We start from the raw sequence: 17,703 nt of genomic DNA, 5'->3' as shown, positions 1-17,703 counted from the left end.
AATGAATTTCATGAAGCAGTATATAATATACCCCAAGTATTTTTGGACCCTTTAGATTAAAAAACAAACCAAATGAGGCAAGATTTATGAAAGTCATAGAGCTGTTAAAATCTAAAGTTCTTGATGGTCCTTTAAAAAGAAACACTCAAGCACTCAGATATCTTGAAGATTTTACATTCTTTACTTAAAATAATAGTGCCTTTCTTGAGCTACACCTACAGGCTCTGCCTTCTACCATATTATATATCAGATGTAAACATGCTTTAGTTTCCCAATTGCTCAGAATCTGAATGAGATAGAGAATTTAATTCATTATGTACTGAAGTACCAAGGGAAACAATGGGTGGAGATTTTCTGTGAAAATCTGATTCACCTGGAGTTGTCTCCAATGGTTGTCTCTGATTGGTCAAGGATTGTCTCTCTCTGGAAAATAATGGTCATCATGACTAACTTAAGGTATACAGTCGTACCTTAAGTATTTTACCGGGTTTCACCACGCACACATGCGGAGAAGCGATCCTCAGGTTGCGGAAACCTCGGGATCTGACCGGACCTATGGAACGGATCCCGTCTGCAACTGGAGGTACCACTGTACAAATCTCAACAGGTTTCCTAAGCGAAACCTAGCTGGATACAACTGCAAGAGTGCCCAAGACAGTTTTCCTGCATTTTTAATGGTTCATGTGAAGAAACTTCCTTGTGTAAGCAGTGCTATGTACACCTGTAAATAAGGATTTCCATCTTTCTCACTAGTTGCTTCTGCAGCACATAGTGATTTCCCTTCCCAAGTTTATTGTTTGTTCAACTGGACTACTCATGTGATCTGCTAAACACAAGTGGGTATGGTCAAACATAATGGAGCAAGCTAGTCCTTAGCAACACTCACTGTGTGACCTTTCCACATGGGTACTTTTTTAGGGGAAAGTACTGCATTATGGTTGCCACACAGCTCTGAAGGTCCTCCCGGGGGCTTTCTGAAACCAAACTTGTCTCAACATCTTCCAGAAGTGTTCTAAGATCTGGTTCATACATGCAGGCTTATCACTTGAACTTAAGGCACAGACTTCCATGGACTAAGCAAGGCTTTCCCATGTGAGAATGGGCCATCCAGTATGTTACTACTACAGACAGAACTTTGGCATCACCATCAGCACAACACTGCCTATGAATCCTCAAGTGATAGTAAGTAAAGGCAGATAAATCAAGCAACATCCCTGCATGTGTGATTTGGCTGTAGGACCTTCATTCCAGGATGGGCTTTGGCAATTGGGTTCTTCATGCTGCTATGTGTTTACGTGTAACGTTTCTCATTATAACAACTGTTAATACTAGGGAAGCAATGTTTAGCTGATTACACTGAATCAGTGACCCCTATGAGTCAGGGAGGAGTTTTAAAACAATTAAAAAATATAAATGGCTATAAAAACTGGAAAATGGCAAGAATCACTTTAAAAGGAGCATCTTAAAAGCACTCTCTTTTCTCTCTCACACAGAAGGGAACGTCTCTTCTAAGAGGATTCCTGCTATGGTGCCATCTAAAAGTGATTGTGTTTACCTGGATACTAATACATGCAAATTCATTTGATAGTTGATCAACTAAAACTCGTAAGGTTAACTGATTAACATTGATTTTAGCAGGCAGCAGCCCTAATAAATACTAATCTGGCTGTTTTATAATTCAGGCTCCCAAAAACAAAGAAATGTTAGTGGGAGCCAATTTCCCAGGGCAGTGGAGAAACAGACTTAAGGTCTTATAGTGCAGTTTTGCTCTGTATGCAAAAAAGCTGTTCTCTGCAGAAGTTCTTGGAAGCTACATGCACAGCCCCTCCCCAACCCCCAGGCAGTGGCTCCCTTTAGGTGCCATCACTAAATACCCAAGAAAAGTCTTATACTGAGCATGGGGGTTTAATGCCTCCTTAGGATGGAAATGGCTGCTAATTGCTAATTAAGTTGATTTGTTCTCATCAGAAGAAGCCACCTCTTATTTAGTTTGTCACTTAGCTTTGCTATTTCTAGTTTTAAGGAGGCTTCTCTGTGGTTACACTGCATCAAAACAGAGCAGATTTTGCTTTGGTGCAAAAGGAAGAAGAGATGTCTCTTTGGACTACTGTTTTCTTGTTAGTACTATATGCAATGGCACCACATTGCCAGGAAATCCTCACGAAAGAAATCGCAACAACAGACAACCTAATATTTGCTCACACTTCTTTCTTACTACTCTTAGAACTCATCCAGACTTTCCAGGCAACTTGCTTTCCAGGCCCAGGTCCATGGTTTCTATGTCTGTCTCTGAGCAATTTTTTTTTTGTCCCATCACTTTGCCTGGGAAAACCCACTGGTTACCACTGCAACAGAACAAATGGTAACTGGGTTTTCCATGGGCTGCCATTCGTACTGATTCAGTGGTAAACAGGAGGTTTTACCCAGGAAAGCAGTGGAACTACAACAAAAACTGCTTGTAGATGGACCTGGAAAGCACAGACCTGTGCCTGGAAAGCATGGCACAAGAGGAAGTCTGGATTAGACCTAACACTTTATCAAGGAGAGCAGTTTTCAAGCTTGCTACCCCCAGGGAAAAACTGTATATATTAGATGGTCTACAATGGAACCTCTTGGTATTGAAAGGGGTTCTAGGGCGTAACTCTTGCTTCTTGATGTTTGCAAAGTGCGACTTCATCCTTGGACTAAGGAGACCAGCCTTCCCATGGCTACACATTGCTGAGAAACATCTAAAACAGCAGACAAGATACTTAGAAAGAACAATCATGGAAGAGTAAGGCACCACAATACTACTCACTAAGTGTGATTGCTCCCAGCCTTTCTCCTTAACCCTGAAGGGTAGGAGGCAAAGACTGTCCCACAGATACTTGGGCTTCTGAGACACTCAAGAGGGCCTAAGAAGACCAAACAACTGTGTGGGCAATCCCCTCCATCCTGTTTGGCTAAGGTGGAGAAGAAGGCTGTTCCTTTGGAAGTTAAGTGCTTGGTCAGGTACAATCCCCCACTGACTTCACCAGCTGCATGATTAAAGGTGTCAAAAGGACCAGAAGATTATCCCTCACTTTCTACTGTTTCAGAGGTACAGTGTAAGTTCAGGTAATGCTACCCCCCCCCGTTTCTGTTGGCTACCAACGACAGACCAAATTTGGGGGCCTCAGAAGCACAATGTGGGTGGAAAACATTGACCATGAATTGTTTATTTGCTATTCTGTTATTTGTTATTCACAGAACACTGTGAAATGAGATAGCCCAACCATTATTTTCCTGAAATAAAACTGAGGAAGCATCTACAGGAAAGAAAAAGTGTTCCAAACACTTACCCCACCCCACTGTGTTTGAAATAAGACTCTTATGCAAGGCCAATTTTCCACATCAAATCTTTAAGGAAAGGGTGTGCTTCAGCAAGTCGCTTTTAAAGTATGTACTTGCCTTGGGTCTTTGTAACCATGCTGGTTTTTCAAAGGAACAATGGAAGGCTTACAAGAATTCTAACAGCTCAGTGTGAATTCACTGGCTACATAATTTACAAAACAAGGCCTGAGTTTCCAAAATATAATAATTTAAACTAGTCTGCCAGACCTTTAGCTGTGTGTCTGCTGTTCTGGAATGCGTCCAGAAACTGATAGTTCACCCAACTTTTCATTTAAATGAACTCCCAGGGCTGCCTGCTAAGGCAATGCAGGGTGCACCTTAAGAGAAAAAAGTCTCACCCCAAGAAGTCAATAAGCTATGAAAGAGAATTTCTGCTCCTCTGAGATAAATACCCACCTCCCACTTCCAGTTTTGCCTTTAACACGTGAACTAGGCCATGCCATGAAGAAGAGGCTGGTACATACCAGAATTTGGTGTGGTGGGTGAATTTGTCTGGTTGTTTTGGACAGCTGCCGCCACAGCATGCGCAGCTGTCACTGCTGTTTTTGCTGCATAAAGGTTGGCTTCTTCCTGAAATTTCCCTATGTTCTTCTTGTACCTGATTCTCTTGTTGCCAAACCAGTTGGATACCTGCCACAGAAAGGAGAGTACATTTTTAAATCAGAGAGAGACCGGAGGGGGAGGAGCCAAATCTCCCACGATGTTTTGTGGCAACAAATGGGACGCTTCAAGACATCAGTTCCCGCGCTTCCAAAACAAAACCCTCAGTCTTCACTCTAATAAAAGTGGCCACTTAAATCCAGAATGCAATAAATTAGGGCTAAAGGGTCCAATACAGTTTTAAAATCAGTAACTCAGACCAACTAAAACTTAAGGTGGAAGCAAATTTAAACTGAAGGCATGTTAAAGTACAGGCACACTTAGTACTTAACTTTGTGGTGTTTTTTTAATTCCATTTTAGTGCTGGAGTTGAAAAACGTGGAAGACCGCCTTTCTGTTCAGCATTCTGTGATAGCTTTCATTTATCAAGTTGTAAAGCTGCTACATTTCCTACCTCGAAAAGTCACCATGGGGGTCTGTCGCCAAACCAGAACCCTCCAAGAATCATTATCAAGCCTTCGAGCATTGCTGGAATTATTAAAAGGAAGGATTTGATCTTGATAAAACCCACAATCCCCACCTATGGCTCCCTCAATTTTAGCAAAGCCATGGTCCTTGTAGCCTTATAAAGACAGTGGACCCACCTCCCCACGGTAATTTGAGGACTGCCTCAGAGTATTCAGAGTACCCAGTTCTTGTCTGCCAATCATGTTCAGAAGCCCAAATGTTAATCTACAGAAAGTGTTTCCTTCACCACTGGTCAAACTTGAGCCCAGGCCTTATACTCATCACTCTAGCTTTCTGTGGTGGGGTGTGCGGGTGGGGTAACAAGAAGATGACTCCCTTCCACAATTCCATAAATTGTTACCCTCTTACGGAGCCAGCAAGTTCCTATCAGGAGTATAAGAAGCACTGGCTGCCCTTATTTTGTTGCTAAACATAGTTAACACTTCCATGATAGAAGTTGCCTTTGGACCTTACCAGGCATTCAAAGCAAAACCACTGTCAAAAAGAAACCATTACTAGGTGGAGTTAGAGAGAGGGGGTGGAGAGAGAGAAATATAAAAGTAGAACAGAGGGAAATGAAGAGGGAATTTTAAGGAGAAACATGCAATTGTTATTTGTTATTTGGGCTGGAACAACCTTGGCAGGTTGGCAAACAGAAGTGAGCTCAGTCCATTGCAACAATGAGGGGGGCTCAAATAAATCAATAATGTATGAAATGTTGCTTTGTTATCTCCCTTTGAAGATGGCTTTGTTGTTGCCAAGCCAGCTTCTAAGGCTCTACCTATTAACCCGCCCAAAGGTCATGGCCGGAGCAGCTGAAACAAAGCCGCTGGGAAAATGGCATGCAGAAACTATTTTCTGATCTTGGCCATTAGGGGAATGTTCATAATTAATAACTGTAGTAAATAACTAAGAAAAACTCCCTCTCTCACTGGCAGACAAGGCTGCATTCTCTTATGTCCACACCAGGGCATCAATATAACAGAAACAAAGTACTTATCAAGCATATCTACAACAGCTGAAATTTAGAGATTGTAACAATACAGCCTTCACTAATGGTGCCCTCCGAATATTTTGGACTAAATCTCCCATTAGCTCCAGCTAGCACAGCCTGATGAATAATGTAATAATAATTTACTCATAAATGTCCAAGACTGTTATAAAGACAGGCTGCAGCTAAGAGGATACTTGTTTCTGCCTCTTGGTATTCCCATATTCATTCTTGGCCTCTTTCTTCTGGGCCTTGTAAATAAGGTAGGTGCTGGTTGCTAGCTGTGCAAATAGGTCTGAAGTGAGGATGCAGATTGCTGATAGTATGGAGGCATTTATGGTTGTCCTATAGCAATGAATATTCTGGGGCAGGGTGGGGAACTCTGCTAGTTGAGATTTCCTAAACACAGTCTGTTACCTTCCCCTCCCTTTTAGCTTCCCAATGGGGAAGGCTCCACCACTCAGTAGGAAGAGCACATTCTTTGCTGGCAAGGGGTCCCAGGTTCAATCCCTGGCATCCCCAGCGAAAAGGATAGGGAAGATCCTTTCTCTGCCAGAAATCATGGAAAACCATTGCCCTTCAGAATAGAACAGCAAGAAGCCTGCTCTGGTATAAGGCAGATTTCCAGAGTCTTGTCGCGGGGTGGAGCTTGGTAAAACCAAACAATTACGGTAACCTATTTGTCTAGAAGGGACGCGGGTGGCGCTGTGGGTTAAAGCCTCAGCGCCTAGGACTTGCCAATCGAAAGGTTGGCGGTTTGAATCCCCGCTGCGGGGTGCGCTCCCGTCGCTCGGTCCCAACGCCTGCCAACCTAGCAGTTCGAAAGCACCCTCGGGTGCAAGTAGATAAATAGGGACCACTTACTAGCGGGAAGGTAAACGGCGTTCCATGTGCTGCGCTGGCTCGCCAGATGCAGCTTGTCACGCTGGCCACGTGACCCGGAAGTGTCTCCGGACAGCGTTGGCTCCCGGCCTATAGAGTGAGATGAGCGGACAACCCTAGAGTCTGGCAAGACTGGCCCGTACGGGCAGGGGTACCTTTACCTTTACCTATTTGTCTAGAGCTCCCACATCTTTTGGTACAGGCAATCATTAGCTGGACATTTTATAGCCTTCAATGGAAAGTAAGGATACAATATGGGCTGCTTATGGTACATTATACTTCGAAGGGAGGAAAGGTTAGCAATCTGTCCTTGTACCCCACCCTGCTCAAATAATGTTGGGCTAACCTTTTAACTGGTCAGAGTTGGTTGTTAAAAACACTGCTCAACTCTACAGCTAGGATTAGGCATTTTCACTGTGTGGGGAAAAAGAGAATTCTTTCTTGGTTCCATAATGCTGGCATTTGCTTTAACATAAATTAATGAAAGGCCCCCAAGCTTTAAATGCAATAAGTGAAGGTGCATCTTTTTACATGCTGCATTCCCAGGACGACACACAGCTGTATTGTATATATTGCACTTAATATTACCTTGTCAGTCAGGAAGCAATAATACATTAATGAAAGCCAGCAAATAATTACTGTGGACAATCCAATTATGGCTTTATTAACAGTTTCATAATTGCAGAATCTCTATACGTCAACCATATTGTCCGCGGATATATAAGAATCTGGTGTTTATGCATACCTCTGGACCAATCAAACAACAGCCATCACTAATAAAGGCTTGTTTAATTCTCACAGTAAAATTTTAATATCCCTGCAGCCTGGGGAAGGCTCAGCGAGTGGATTTGTCGGATCGTTTCCACCCTGCTAGTCCCACTACTTCTTAATCTTTAATATCAAGGCAATTAAAATTAATGGCCACTCATCCAAAGCCACTGTGGGCAGTGTTGCCTTGACATCCGTTGTTTGATGGGATTACCTAGAGGTTAAACTAACAAGCAAGGTTTAATTGGAAGCAATGAAAGGAGCAGTGGATCATACGTTATGTTTAACCTGCATTCCACATCCAAATGAATACCCAAGCCAGAGCTAGTCCCCCACCCATCCACTCCCATCAAAAATTGTACACAGAATTTTTCAATTTATTACTTCACTTTCTTATTTCATGCAACCCAACCCATTTTCCTGGAGCTAAATTCCAGGAAAGCAGAAAGTGACTGCTGAAGCCAATAAATCTTTGCCTTCTTGGTCTTTCATGAAACATGCTTATGGAACAGCCACAAGCTCTGCCCACTGTCTGGAATGCAGAAAGGGTTGGCAGCCATCAAAGCCACAGTTAACCCCAGGCTATCCTTCACCCCTATTGCTCCCCCCCCCCACATTCCTCACAGCTGCCTTGAAGCCCCAACTGACCTTTCTACCTGCTAGAATCATGGGGAGAGGGGAGGAGACAGCAAACTTTCTATACCTGCTAAGCATCCTACTTCCTTCTGGAAACATCTGGATGAATCCTTTGTAGCAATAGTAGGCATCTGGGGTTTCCCCATTTACTCTGAGATGGTTTGCCACTGACAAGTAAGACACATGCACAGAGACTAATCTCATCCCTCAAGCATACAGATACAGTGGACATTTAAACCAACTCCCATATGAGCTTCCCTGGATGCCAAGAGTAATCAAAGGCCTTTCTCTGGGTGCTTCCATCTGCTTTAGAGCCCATTTATGTGAGAAAGGGACTGAAGGCCAACTGCTACCATTGATGCATTGTGTATGTTCTTGTCTAGAACACACTCTGTTTATAGCAGGGGTGGGGAACCTGTGGCCCTCCAGAGATTATAAGACTCCCAGTAGCTCTTGCCAGCAAGGCCAAGGTTCAGGGATTTTGCTAGCGACAGTCCAGGAGTATCTGGAGCACCACAGGTGCCCCCATTATTGGTTCCTATGGTTCCAAATTCTTCCTGAAACTTCTAGGAAATCTGTATCAGCTACAGAGCACACTGTATATGGCCTAATCTTATGACTGGGGAAATTCAGGGTCTAACATTTCTCCTTGAATCTGCTATTCTCTCACTAAAGGAAGGCATATTAGCGGGGTAGGAGAGCTGGAAAAAAATCACATTGGGCAACCAATGCATTTAGGAGGCTTAGTTTGATCAGAATCGAGTATACACTTCTAGAGATAACACAAAATACATGTGTAAATGAGCCACTATAACTGCTAGAGGGCCATGAAAATTTGGGCCCTGGGTGTTTTAGGCTCATCTACCCATGTACCAAGGGACGCGGGTGGTGCTGTGGTCTAAACCACAGAGCCTAGGGCTTGCCGATCAGAAGGTCAGCAGTTTGAATCCCCACGACAGGGTGAGCTCCTGTTGCTCGGTCCCTGCTCCTGCCAACCTAGCAGTTCGAAAGCCCGTCAAAGTGCAAGTAGATAAATAGGTACCGCTCCGGTAGAAAAGTAAACGGCATTTCTGTGAGCTGCTCTTGTTCGCCATAAGCGGCTTAGTCATTCTGGCCACATGACCCAGAAGCTGTACGCCGGCTCCCTCGGCCAATAAAGCGAGATGAGTGCCACAACCTCAGAGTCTGGACCTAATGGTCAGGGGTACCTTTACCCATGTACCATCTGAAACCAAAGGGGCACATTGCCAGATGTGAAATATATTGGCATTATTTTCAGCTCTCCTACCCCACTATACATTCCCACCAGTTTCAGGTATATCCATCTGGGGAGAATGCAATAGGTCCTTCCCTTTCCCTGTGTTTTGTCCTCAAGGAACATTTTTAAGACCTGATGCTAACTTAGGAACATAAGACAATTCAAATTAGAATATTAGGAAGAGTAGCAAAATTGCAGTCACAAGCAAAAGAGCCAAAAGTGACTTTTTTGGCAAAAAAATAAATAACGTAATGCAAGCTTAACCCATATTGGGTTATTATCTTGACCGTTTCTGCAGAAGTCAATAAAGAAATCCAAATCTAATCAAGAGATGCTGCAGTCTCTCTTGACTAAGGTGCTGCTTGTGCCAATCTGGGAAGACATCACTCTCTGAAAATGGGATTTATGAAGACCTTTGGAGTAAGCAGAAAGACTTCTGGGAAGCTTGGCTATATGCTATCTAGCTGGCACTAAACGCATATGGCCAGCTAGGCAGAGACAAGTTTGTAGTCTGAATATGTGGATGAGGCAATGGTGTCAGAAAGTGGGGTTTGGATTGTTTTGGCACAGGGGAACATTTTGGGACAAGCCTGGTATGTACAAAAGAGATGGACTCCACTTGAATCAGGATGGGACCAGATTGTTGGTGCTTAAAATAAAAAAGGTAAGAGAACAGCTTCTAAACTGATTGCAGTGGTCAGATCCAATTCAAAACAAGTGTCCCCTGTGGGATGAGGATGAAAAAATAATAATGAAAATTTCAGTGGGGCAGGCACAGAACCAGTTCAGGTGTCCATGATAGCAATTTATAGAGGCCAAAGCACCCCAGGCCAAAACACAAGTGCCAAAGATTCTTGGAGAGAGACACTGTATCTAAGTGTTTACATGCTAATGCCAGAATCCTCCAGGCCAAGACAGGTGAATTGGAGTGCTTGGTCCTAGAGGATAACATTAATATAGTGCAGTAACTGAAACCTGGTGGAATGGAGAGAACCAATTGGACTCTGATATGGGTTGCCAACGTTTAGGCATTCTCATGCTGAAGAATGTGGTCCTGCAGCTGATTGCAATCATCATGCATTTTCATTCATGTTCACTACAGCTGCTGTGGGCTTAATATCAGAGTAAGAGTAACCAAACATTACAAGGTATTGTGGAAAAAGGAACTCAACAGTGGAAATGTTGTTTATGGAGCACTATTAAGCATCCAGTTGGGGAGACCAAGGCAAACTAAAGTGTTCTTAAATTTGTTCAGTAACATGCAAAATGTTTGTATATTACATTATAGCCTGCATTTCTCCGATCAAGGCACTGACCAGACGGCTTATCTGTTTAGTTTTGGCAAGGAGGCTGTATCATGCACCCTCAAGAACTTTAGGGTAGCATTCTTAAAATTTGTGGTCATGGAATAGCTTCCACATCAGCTTCCTCATGGAGAAGCATCTGCACATAAGAAGAGTCCAGCATCCTGCTTCTCACAGTGGCCATCCAGGTGCCTCTAGGAAGTCCATAGGTGGGGCTTGAAGAAAATTAGCCTCTTAGCCCTGCTGTTGCCACCCCATAAGCATCTGTTACTGAGTGCATGCTGCCTCTGAACCTGGAAATTCCATACAGTCACTGGAACTAGTAGCTATTTATAGGTCTATCCTCAGTGAATTTGACTAATCCTCTTTTAGAGCTGTCTAAGCTAGTGGCTGTCACCACATCTTGTGGTAGCGAATTCCATCAATTAATTAACAGCTCTGTCCATCCTGGATCTCCTGCTCATCCATTTCACTGGATGATTCCTACTTCTAGCATTATGAAACAAGAAAAGCTTCTCCCTGTCCACAGTGCATAATTTTATAAACCTCTATTAGATCCCCTAGCCCAGTCTCTTTTTCTAAGATAAAAAGCCCCAAATACTTAGACTTTCCTTTTAGGGAAAGAGCTCAAATCCTTTCATCATTCTGGATGCTCTTTCCTAGCTCCATAGTAACCTTTTTTGAGGCAAGGCAACCAGAACAGTACAACGTATTCTAAATGTGATATAAATCCCCATGGATTTATATAAAGGTATTATAATACTAACAGCTTATTTTCAACCCCTTTCCTAATCATCCCTAACTTGGAATCTGCCAACATTTTCATTTTGTTAAACAGAGATTTCTGGAACAAATTCCTAGGGCACACCCTTCATTACCTCATACACCTGGGATGGGGAATCTGTGGCTCTCCAAATGTTGCTGCACTACAACTCCGGCCATCCTTGACCACTGGCCATGCTTGCTGGGGCTGATGAGAGTTGGGAGTCAAACAACATCTGGGAGGGCCATAGGTTCCTCATCACTGCCATAAACCAGGCATGTCCAACAGGTAGATCGTGATCTACCGGTAGATCACTGGACATCTGCAGTAGATCACTGGCTCCCCCCAAAGAAGCTGAACAACTGAAAAAACTCAACAACTTTGACCTGAAACCCCAAAAAGGGGGTAGATCACTGCCAGTTTTTAACTCTGTGAGTAGATCGCAGTTTCTTGGGAGTTGGCCACCCCTGCCGTAAACTAAAGAATATGCCTTGGAACACATCCAAGGCTCCATAATGCAGTGAGAGACTGGTGCCAGTTGTCAGCTGTCCTTCAGAAAACTTATCTGCCATTACACATGTTATCAATGAGGAATTATTGAACAGCATCCAAAGAATTGTAGAAAACAGTTTGAAAGCTACTGCTTTAAGAAAACAAACAGAAGATAAAATAATTCCAGAAGTATTCTAAATGTTTGACTCATCTACAAATCATTCCGGGAACTATTATCTTCACATCTCTCTCAGTTCCTTCATGTGTTAAAAGTTAGTTTAGTTTGTGTGTGTGTGAGCACAAGCCAGTGTGTACAAGATAAACCTATTTAGTAGCACATTTTTCATTAAAACAAACTATCCCCACATTAAAAAAGAACATCATTCGGCTCCCAATCACTGAAGGCCAATTAATTAATTGGGCTTAACTGTATATTACATTTCAAACAATACCCTTGCACTTATTTATCATGTTAATTACAATGTTAAATAAAAAAGGCAATAAATTATTACTTAAATCATCAAGATGCACAACTGTAGGGAGGTTGTGGCTCCGATTCTCCTCCCTGACAAGGACTATTACTTGCAGGAAAGAAAAACATTTGATCTGAGACAGCGATGGGGATCACTGAAGCATCATTATTAAAAATAAAAAAGCAGGGGAAGACTGCAAATTTATGGACCACAAACTGCAGGCGAAATTTCTTGTTGCACTTCTCATTGTTTATCTGCAGTGCATGCTTTATGCCCTGCTCCTAGTTAAATGCTAACAGATTATGAAATTTGGAAAAGTGGAGTTGCATTTCTGGTCTTTTTAAACTTTTTTTTTAAGTTGGGGTCCATTTCCATGATACTGTTTTATTGCTTTTATGTTGTGTTTTTGTAGAACACTCAAAATACTTTTAAATATTTAGTGGCTTTTAAACAAACAAACAAAAAAGAATGCCCAGGTCCTGGAAGGGTGTGGGGAGAAGAGGACCAACTCCAATCTTTTGCTCCATGGTCTGCTCTCCTCTCCTGAAGGCCTACTGGCCTCCACAAATGCCTGCCTGCATACTAAGATTTTCAATAGAGGCCCTTTTTAATGTGCCTTCTGTAGCCGAAGCATGGAGGGTGGTTACAAGGGAAAGGTCCTTCTCGGTGACAGTGCCCTTGATTGTAAATTCTCCCCAGGACAGGTGGCCTGGCACCTACCTTGATGCAGGTGTAATTTCTGCCCCTTTCTGCTTTTTTGTGTTTTGTTTGCTTTGTTTTTTAAATATGAGTTGTTTTGTCTCTGCAGCTTTGTTTTATTTTTCTTTAATTTTATTGTTTATTGTTAATTAAATAATTAATTGCATAATCTCAAAACAGGCTTCTTAAATGGGTGGCAAAGCATAAAAATTTGCCACTGTTATTTTGATTCTTAGTAAGCTGCCCTCACACCTTGCTGCAAAGTAGGGTTAAAATCCCTGAAATAGAACACACACACAGACACACACACAAAAAAAAAACACAGAATGCCAGTTCCCTCTTTATAAAAGTTTCAAATATTTAACTTAACATAGCTGCCTAACTCTTCCCCCCTCCACACCCATACTTGTGCTTGAAGCCATGATACATTACAGTGGACGCTCGGGTTGCGAACGTGATCCGTGCGGGAGCCACTTTCGCAACCCGCAGCGCTGCGTCTGCACATGCAAGGGTTGCAACTTGGCGCTTCTGCCAAGCATTTAGCATTTTTGCACGTGTGCGAGCGCCGAAACCTGGAAGTAACCCATTCCAGTACTTCCGGGTTTCGGCACATCCATAACCCGAAAACACACAACCTGAAGCATCTGTAACCCAAGGTATGACTGTATATAGCAAAGAAGTGCTCTGCTCTTTCATAGGGGGTCTCCCAGACACGGCTAGAGAGACTTCACACACTTGCAGCCGCAATAACCAGGAAGAACATGATACCTCCTCCTCTCTCACAAACACCTGCAGAGCAGAAAGATCTAAATTATGGACAACAATGCTCTGTATGGGAGAAATCCCCTCCTCCCTAATACTGCATCTCCCATGCTATTAAAATGAAACTGTTTGATACTCATTTTAATAAATACATTTGGCTTAATATGGTCCTTGAAAAGTCTGATCTGTGTATTATTTTATATGTGTGCATCCAAACAGACCCCATCCAACTGCTCTCTGCAGCTTAATGCTAAGTGAAACCACAAACGCTTCCTAAACTCAGGAAAACTGGGAGCAGCAGAAAGAGGAAGAAGTAGGCCATGGAAACCACAAACAGTAAACAGGCTCTCCCCAGTATGTATTTTTAGCATGAATTTTTTTGTATTCCTCAGAGATGCTAAGCAAATAGCACAATTCTGAAAGAATAGAGCAACTGTGTGCCTTCTGTAACATAGTTAGATAACTTGGACCAGATCAAATTATTTTTAAGCTCAGCTCCGACTGGCAGCAGCCTGCCAGGGTCTCCAAAATAAGGTGTGGGTATCTATGAATCACCAAACACCCAGCCTTTCTGTTCAATAAATAAGGAGTCCCATCTACGATTACAAAGGAGCATTGGCTCTTGCAGAGTTTAATCAGGCTCAAATAGTTTGTTCCTTTCTAGCATGTAACTCTAATTCATTTGAGAAGGCCTTTTCCTTAAAAAAAAAATAAAAAAAAATCATATCATACATGAATCACGCTTTTAAATTCTAATTAGTGTCTATCGGCACAAGTTCTCCCATCAGCCAGAAGGCCTGAGACTCAGAGAAAGCTTTAGGAGCGCAAAGTAAGTGGAGTGGAAACAACACACCCTGGGGCTGTTTAGCTTGTCCAATTGAGCCAAGACAGGAGGCTCCTGTGTGTGCAGGGAGAGGGGGGTTTCTTCAGCACACACACCCCAACACACTCCCAGTTCTACAGAGGACTCTGGGCCTGACTATTTCAGTTCTGTGATTGTATGAATGAAACAGCCAAAGGGCAAATTGCAGCATACACTGCTAAGCAAGGCTTCCCAAGTTTCTGCTGAGAGACAAGAATGAGGATTGGGGTGGGGGAGTGAGGAGAAGCTTGCATCCATCTCTTGCCCCCAGGACAACAAAAACTTGGTGGAGCAGCAGCAGGCGGCAGCTGTGGAGTTGTGCGGAAAAGAGGATATAATGACTGAGTGTGAAACGAGAAGAGATGAACATTTAGAGAAGAACAAAAAGCTTTCTGCAGGCCTCTGCAGGGCAATGTTTCTTTCCTGGAAACTTTCTTAATTACTGTGTTTGGGGGCAGGGAAAACAAGGAGGTGAAGGTTAATTTTATGTCTGCTGCTGAAGGAAGTTGTAAAAGGTGAAATGCCTGTACCACAAGCAGCTTGTCTGCTTCATAGCTGTTACCAATAGTAACAACAAATATTAATAAAAAGCAAACAGCAACAGCAGAAATTCATACTGAGCAATTATATACCACTTTAGGATGCATGATTTAGGACTTCACTGTATGTAATATCTTATCTCAGAAACCTCCAGAACAGCCCTTTAAAGGACTTCCATTGCCTTTGTTTATGAGGTTGGTAGTTTTATACTAGAAATTTCCATTTGGTACATGGGTCAAAGCCAAGAATGACTACCTCATGAAGGGCAATTTGTTTCTCCAAGGACAATGCCACAAACACTACTGCTTGAATCTGCCACAACTGCACCAGAGATTTATTAGCCCAGCCTTTGTCAACCTAGTGCCCTCCTGATGTTTTGGAATGCAACAGCTGTGCTGGCTGAGACTAATGGGAGTTGTAGTCCAAAACATCTGGAGTGCACCAGATTGGCAAGAGCTGCATTAGCCAAACCCCACATCGTCTCTTATTTCAACAAGCTAAAGTTGGGCTGCTAATCAATCTGAAAGAACAGAAGTTGCAAACCTTAGTGGCTTATGCTCAGACACTGCTTGAAACACTGATGGGAAGGATGATCTACAATAGAAAATTATATCACTGCCTCTATCACCTCCCAGTTTGGCTCCAGTCTAGCTTTGCCCTTGGAAAACATTTGGAAACGTTTTCCTATAGCCCAGGCTTCCTCAACCTCAGCCCTCCAGATGTGTTGAGACTACAATTCCCACCATCCCTGACCAATGGTCCTGCTAGCCTAGGGATCATGGGAGTTGCAGGCCAAAAACATCTGGAGGGCCGAGGTTGAGGAAGCCTGCTATAAACTGAAGAACAGCCATGTTTGGTTAGACCAAAAATCTAGGGAGCCCAGAACTGGCCAGATTCCCCCAAGCAAGTTCACAAGCTGAGTAATATGGTGATTGCCTTGGGAGTGCCCGTGGACGAGTAGCACAATGCATGTTTCTCATGCACAAGGCTCTTGGACGTATCTCTGACATCTCCATTTTAAAAGGATCAAGTAGTAGGAAAACCTCAGACCTCTACTGGAGACCCTAGAGAGTCATTGTCAGTATTGTCAGTGCACAGTATTTTTTTAGCTAGACCAAAGGTCTGATTTGGTATAATGCAGCTTCTTATCTTTCACCACATTCATTTAAAGGAGCCACATTGAAAATTAGAGTATGTGGACTGTTAACAGATCTCCACACTAGAACTTCCAATTGATTTTTTTATTATTAACAAGCAATAACTGCAGCTGTGTTTTTCTTCTTCAAATGAAATGTGACATACTATTATTATAAATACTAACAATGGAAACCAAAAATAGTTACTTCATATTCATGCGGCTTTTTGCAACTATGGACTGGCCCCCAACTGCCCTCTGGGATAATGTCACAAGGGCAAATTCTGACTGAGTCAGAAAGACAAAGACAGTGAAAGACTAAAAGAGAGTCCACAGGAGTAGTGAAAATGGTACTAATACTCTGACACTTCTAAACTGAAATGTCGGTACATTTCCTTTTTTGTTGTTGTTAAAATTAAATATCATTAACCAATAATGATAAATTGGAGTGTATAAGTATTTATTTTTGTTACTCAGCATGGTGCATTTGTAATTTTGTTAAAGCTGAAAACATCAACATTAGAAATGCATCCTTCACCGCTTTATGCTCTATTTCCATACACAACCACCAGAAAGATGCAGAATCAAAGTTCCATGTTTGTGGTGCTGGGAGATTTGCTTTTTTCTTTCTTTCCAAACATTGCTGGTGCAGCATGCAGTTCACATTAAAGACAACTGTGATGCCTTTAGAGCCCTTAGACGTTAAGCTGTATGTTTGGGCATGAATAGAAATCTAAAACTCTCCCCACAGCTAAGTCATCTCATCTGAGGCAGGAGACACAGATCCCGCTGCAGTATTTTAAGCCTGTGACACTTCTAATGTACCAAGTGCCTCAGTCGTTTTGTCTACTAGACTTTTATTGCTACAGCACAAACAGCTGTCATTGAACTGTTACCAAAGGGCTGCATTCTGATTGGCTATGAGTAAGAGGCTTTGTGTAGGCTTTGGCCAATTGCAGGAAAATTGACCCAAAAATACATTTCGCCTTACTGTTTCAATGTTTAATGTTTAACAATCTGATTGACAGGTAATTACTTATTATTATTTATTTATTAAATGTCTTAGTTGCCTTCTACAAACAGTCTCAAGGCAACTTACAAACAATATGAAATGCAATAGATACTATCAGGTAAAGATTTTGTATTATAGAACCATGAAGAGTAGTTAGAGTGTCGGATTAGGACATGGGAGACCATGGTTCAAATCCCCACTAGGGCATGAAATGCATTGGGTGACCTTAGAGCGGTCACTGCCTCTCAGCCTAACAGGGTTGTTGTGGAGATTAAACAGAGGGGGAAGGAACATGTATGCCACATTAAGCTGCTTGGAGAAAAAGGTGGGATGTAAATGAAATGAAATAAATACATAATTAGGATAACTGAAAACTTGATCTTTTGTGTGCCTGCGACTGCACCATCCCAAAGTGCACTGAAACTGCTTGCACAGGCCACAGCAGGGCCCAAGGCTTGGCCTTCTCAGTGGTGGCACTGCAGCTTTGAGACTAACTATGCAGCAACGCCCAGCTACCCTACCGTACTGGTGAAATGAATAGGTAGAGTGAATATTTTTTATTCTCTCAGGCATTGAAAGATTGATCTATAGGTACTTGGATAGTTGATTTTTGTTGTTTATTTTTTAAAGCTGCTATTTTCAAACAA

At 42.5% G+C, this 17,703-nt stretch overlaps 1 protein-coding gene across 14 annotated transcripts in view; it reads right to left on the bottom strand.

Annotated features, from left to right (window-relative positions):
* The window catches only part of PBX3 (PBX homeobox 3), a 235,944-nt gene that overhangs the window by 13,403 nt on the left and 204,838 nt on the right, over window positions 1-17,703 (bottom strand). For all 14 annotated transcript variants that reach the window (XM_083597051.1, XM_083597047.1, XM_083597055.1 and 11 more), the window contains one exon: window positions 3,837-4,002. In XM_083597051.1, coding sequence (XP_083453177.1) covers window positions 3,837-4,002 — 166 coding nt within the window. The remainder of the gene's footprint in view (window positions 1-3,836; window positions 4,003-17,703) is intronic.

Source organism: Podarcis filfolensis (assembly GCF_964270895.1).
Source record: "Podarcis filfolensis genome assembly, chromosome: Z".
NCBI classification, from domain to species: domain Eukaryota; kingdom Metazoa; phylum Chordata; class Lepidosauria; order Squamata; family Lacertidae; genus Podarcis; species Podarcis filfolensis.
The sequence above is the reverse complement of the archived record's forward strand: the minus strand, read 5'-3'. Positions and strand labels throughout refer to the sequence as shown.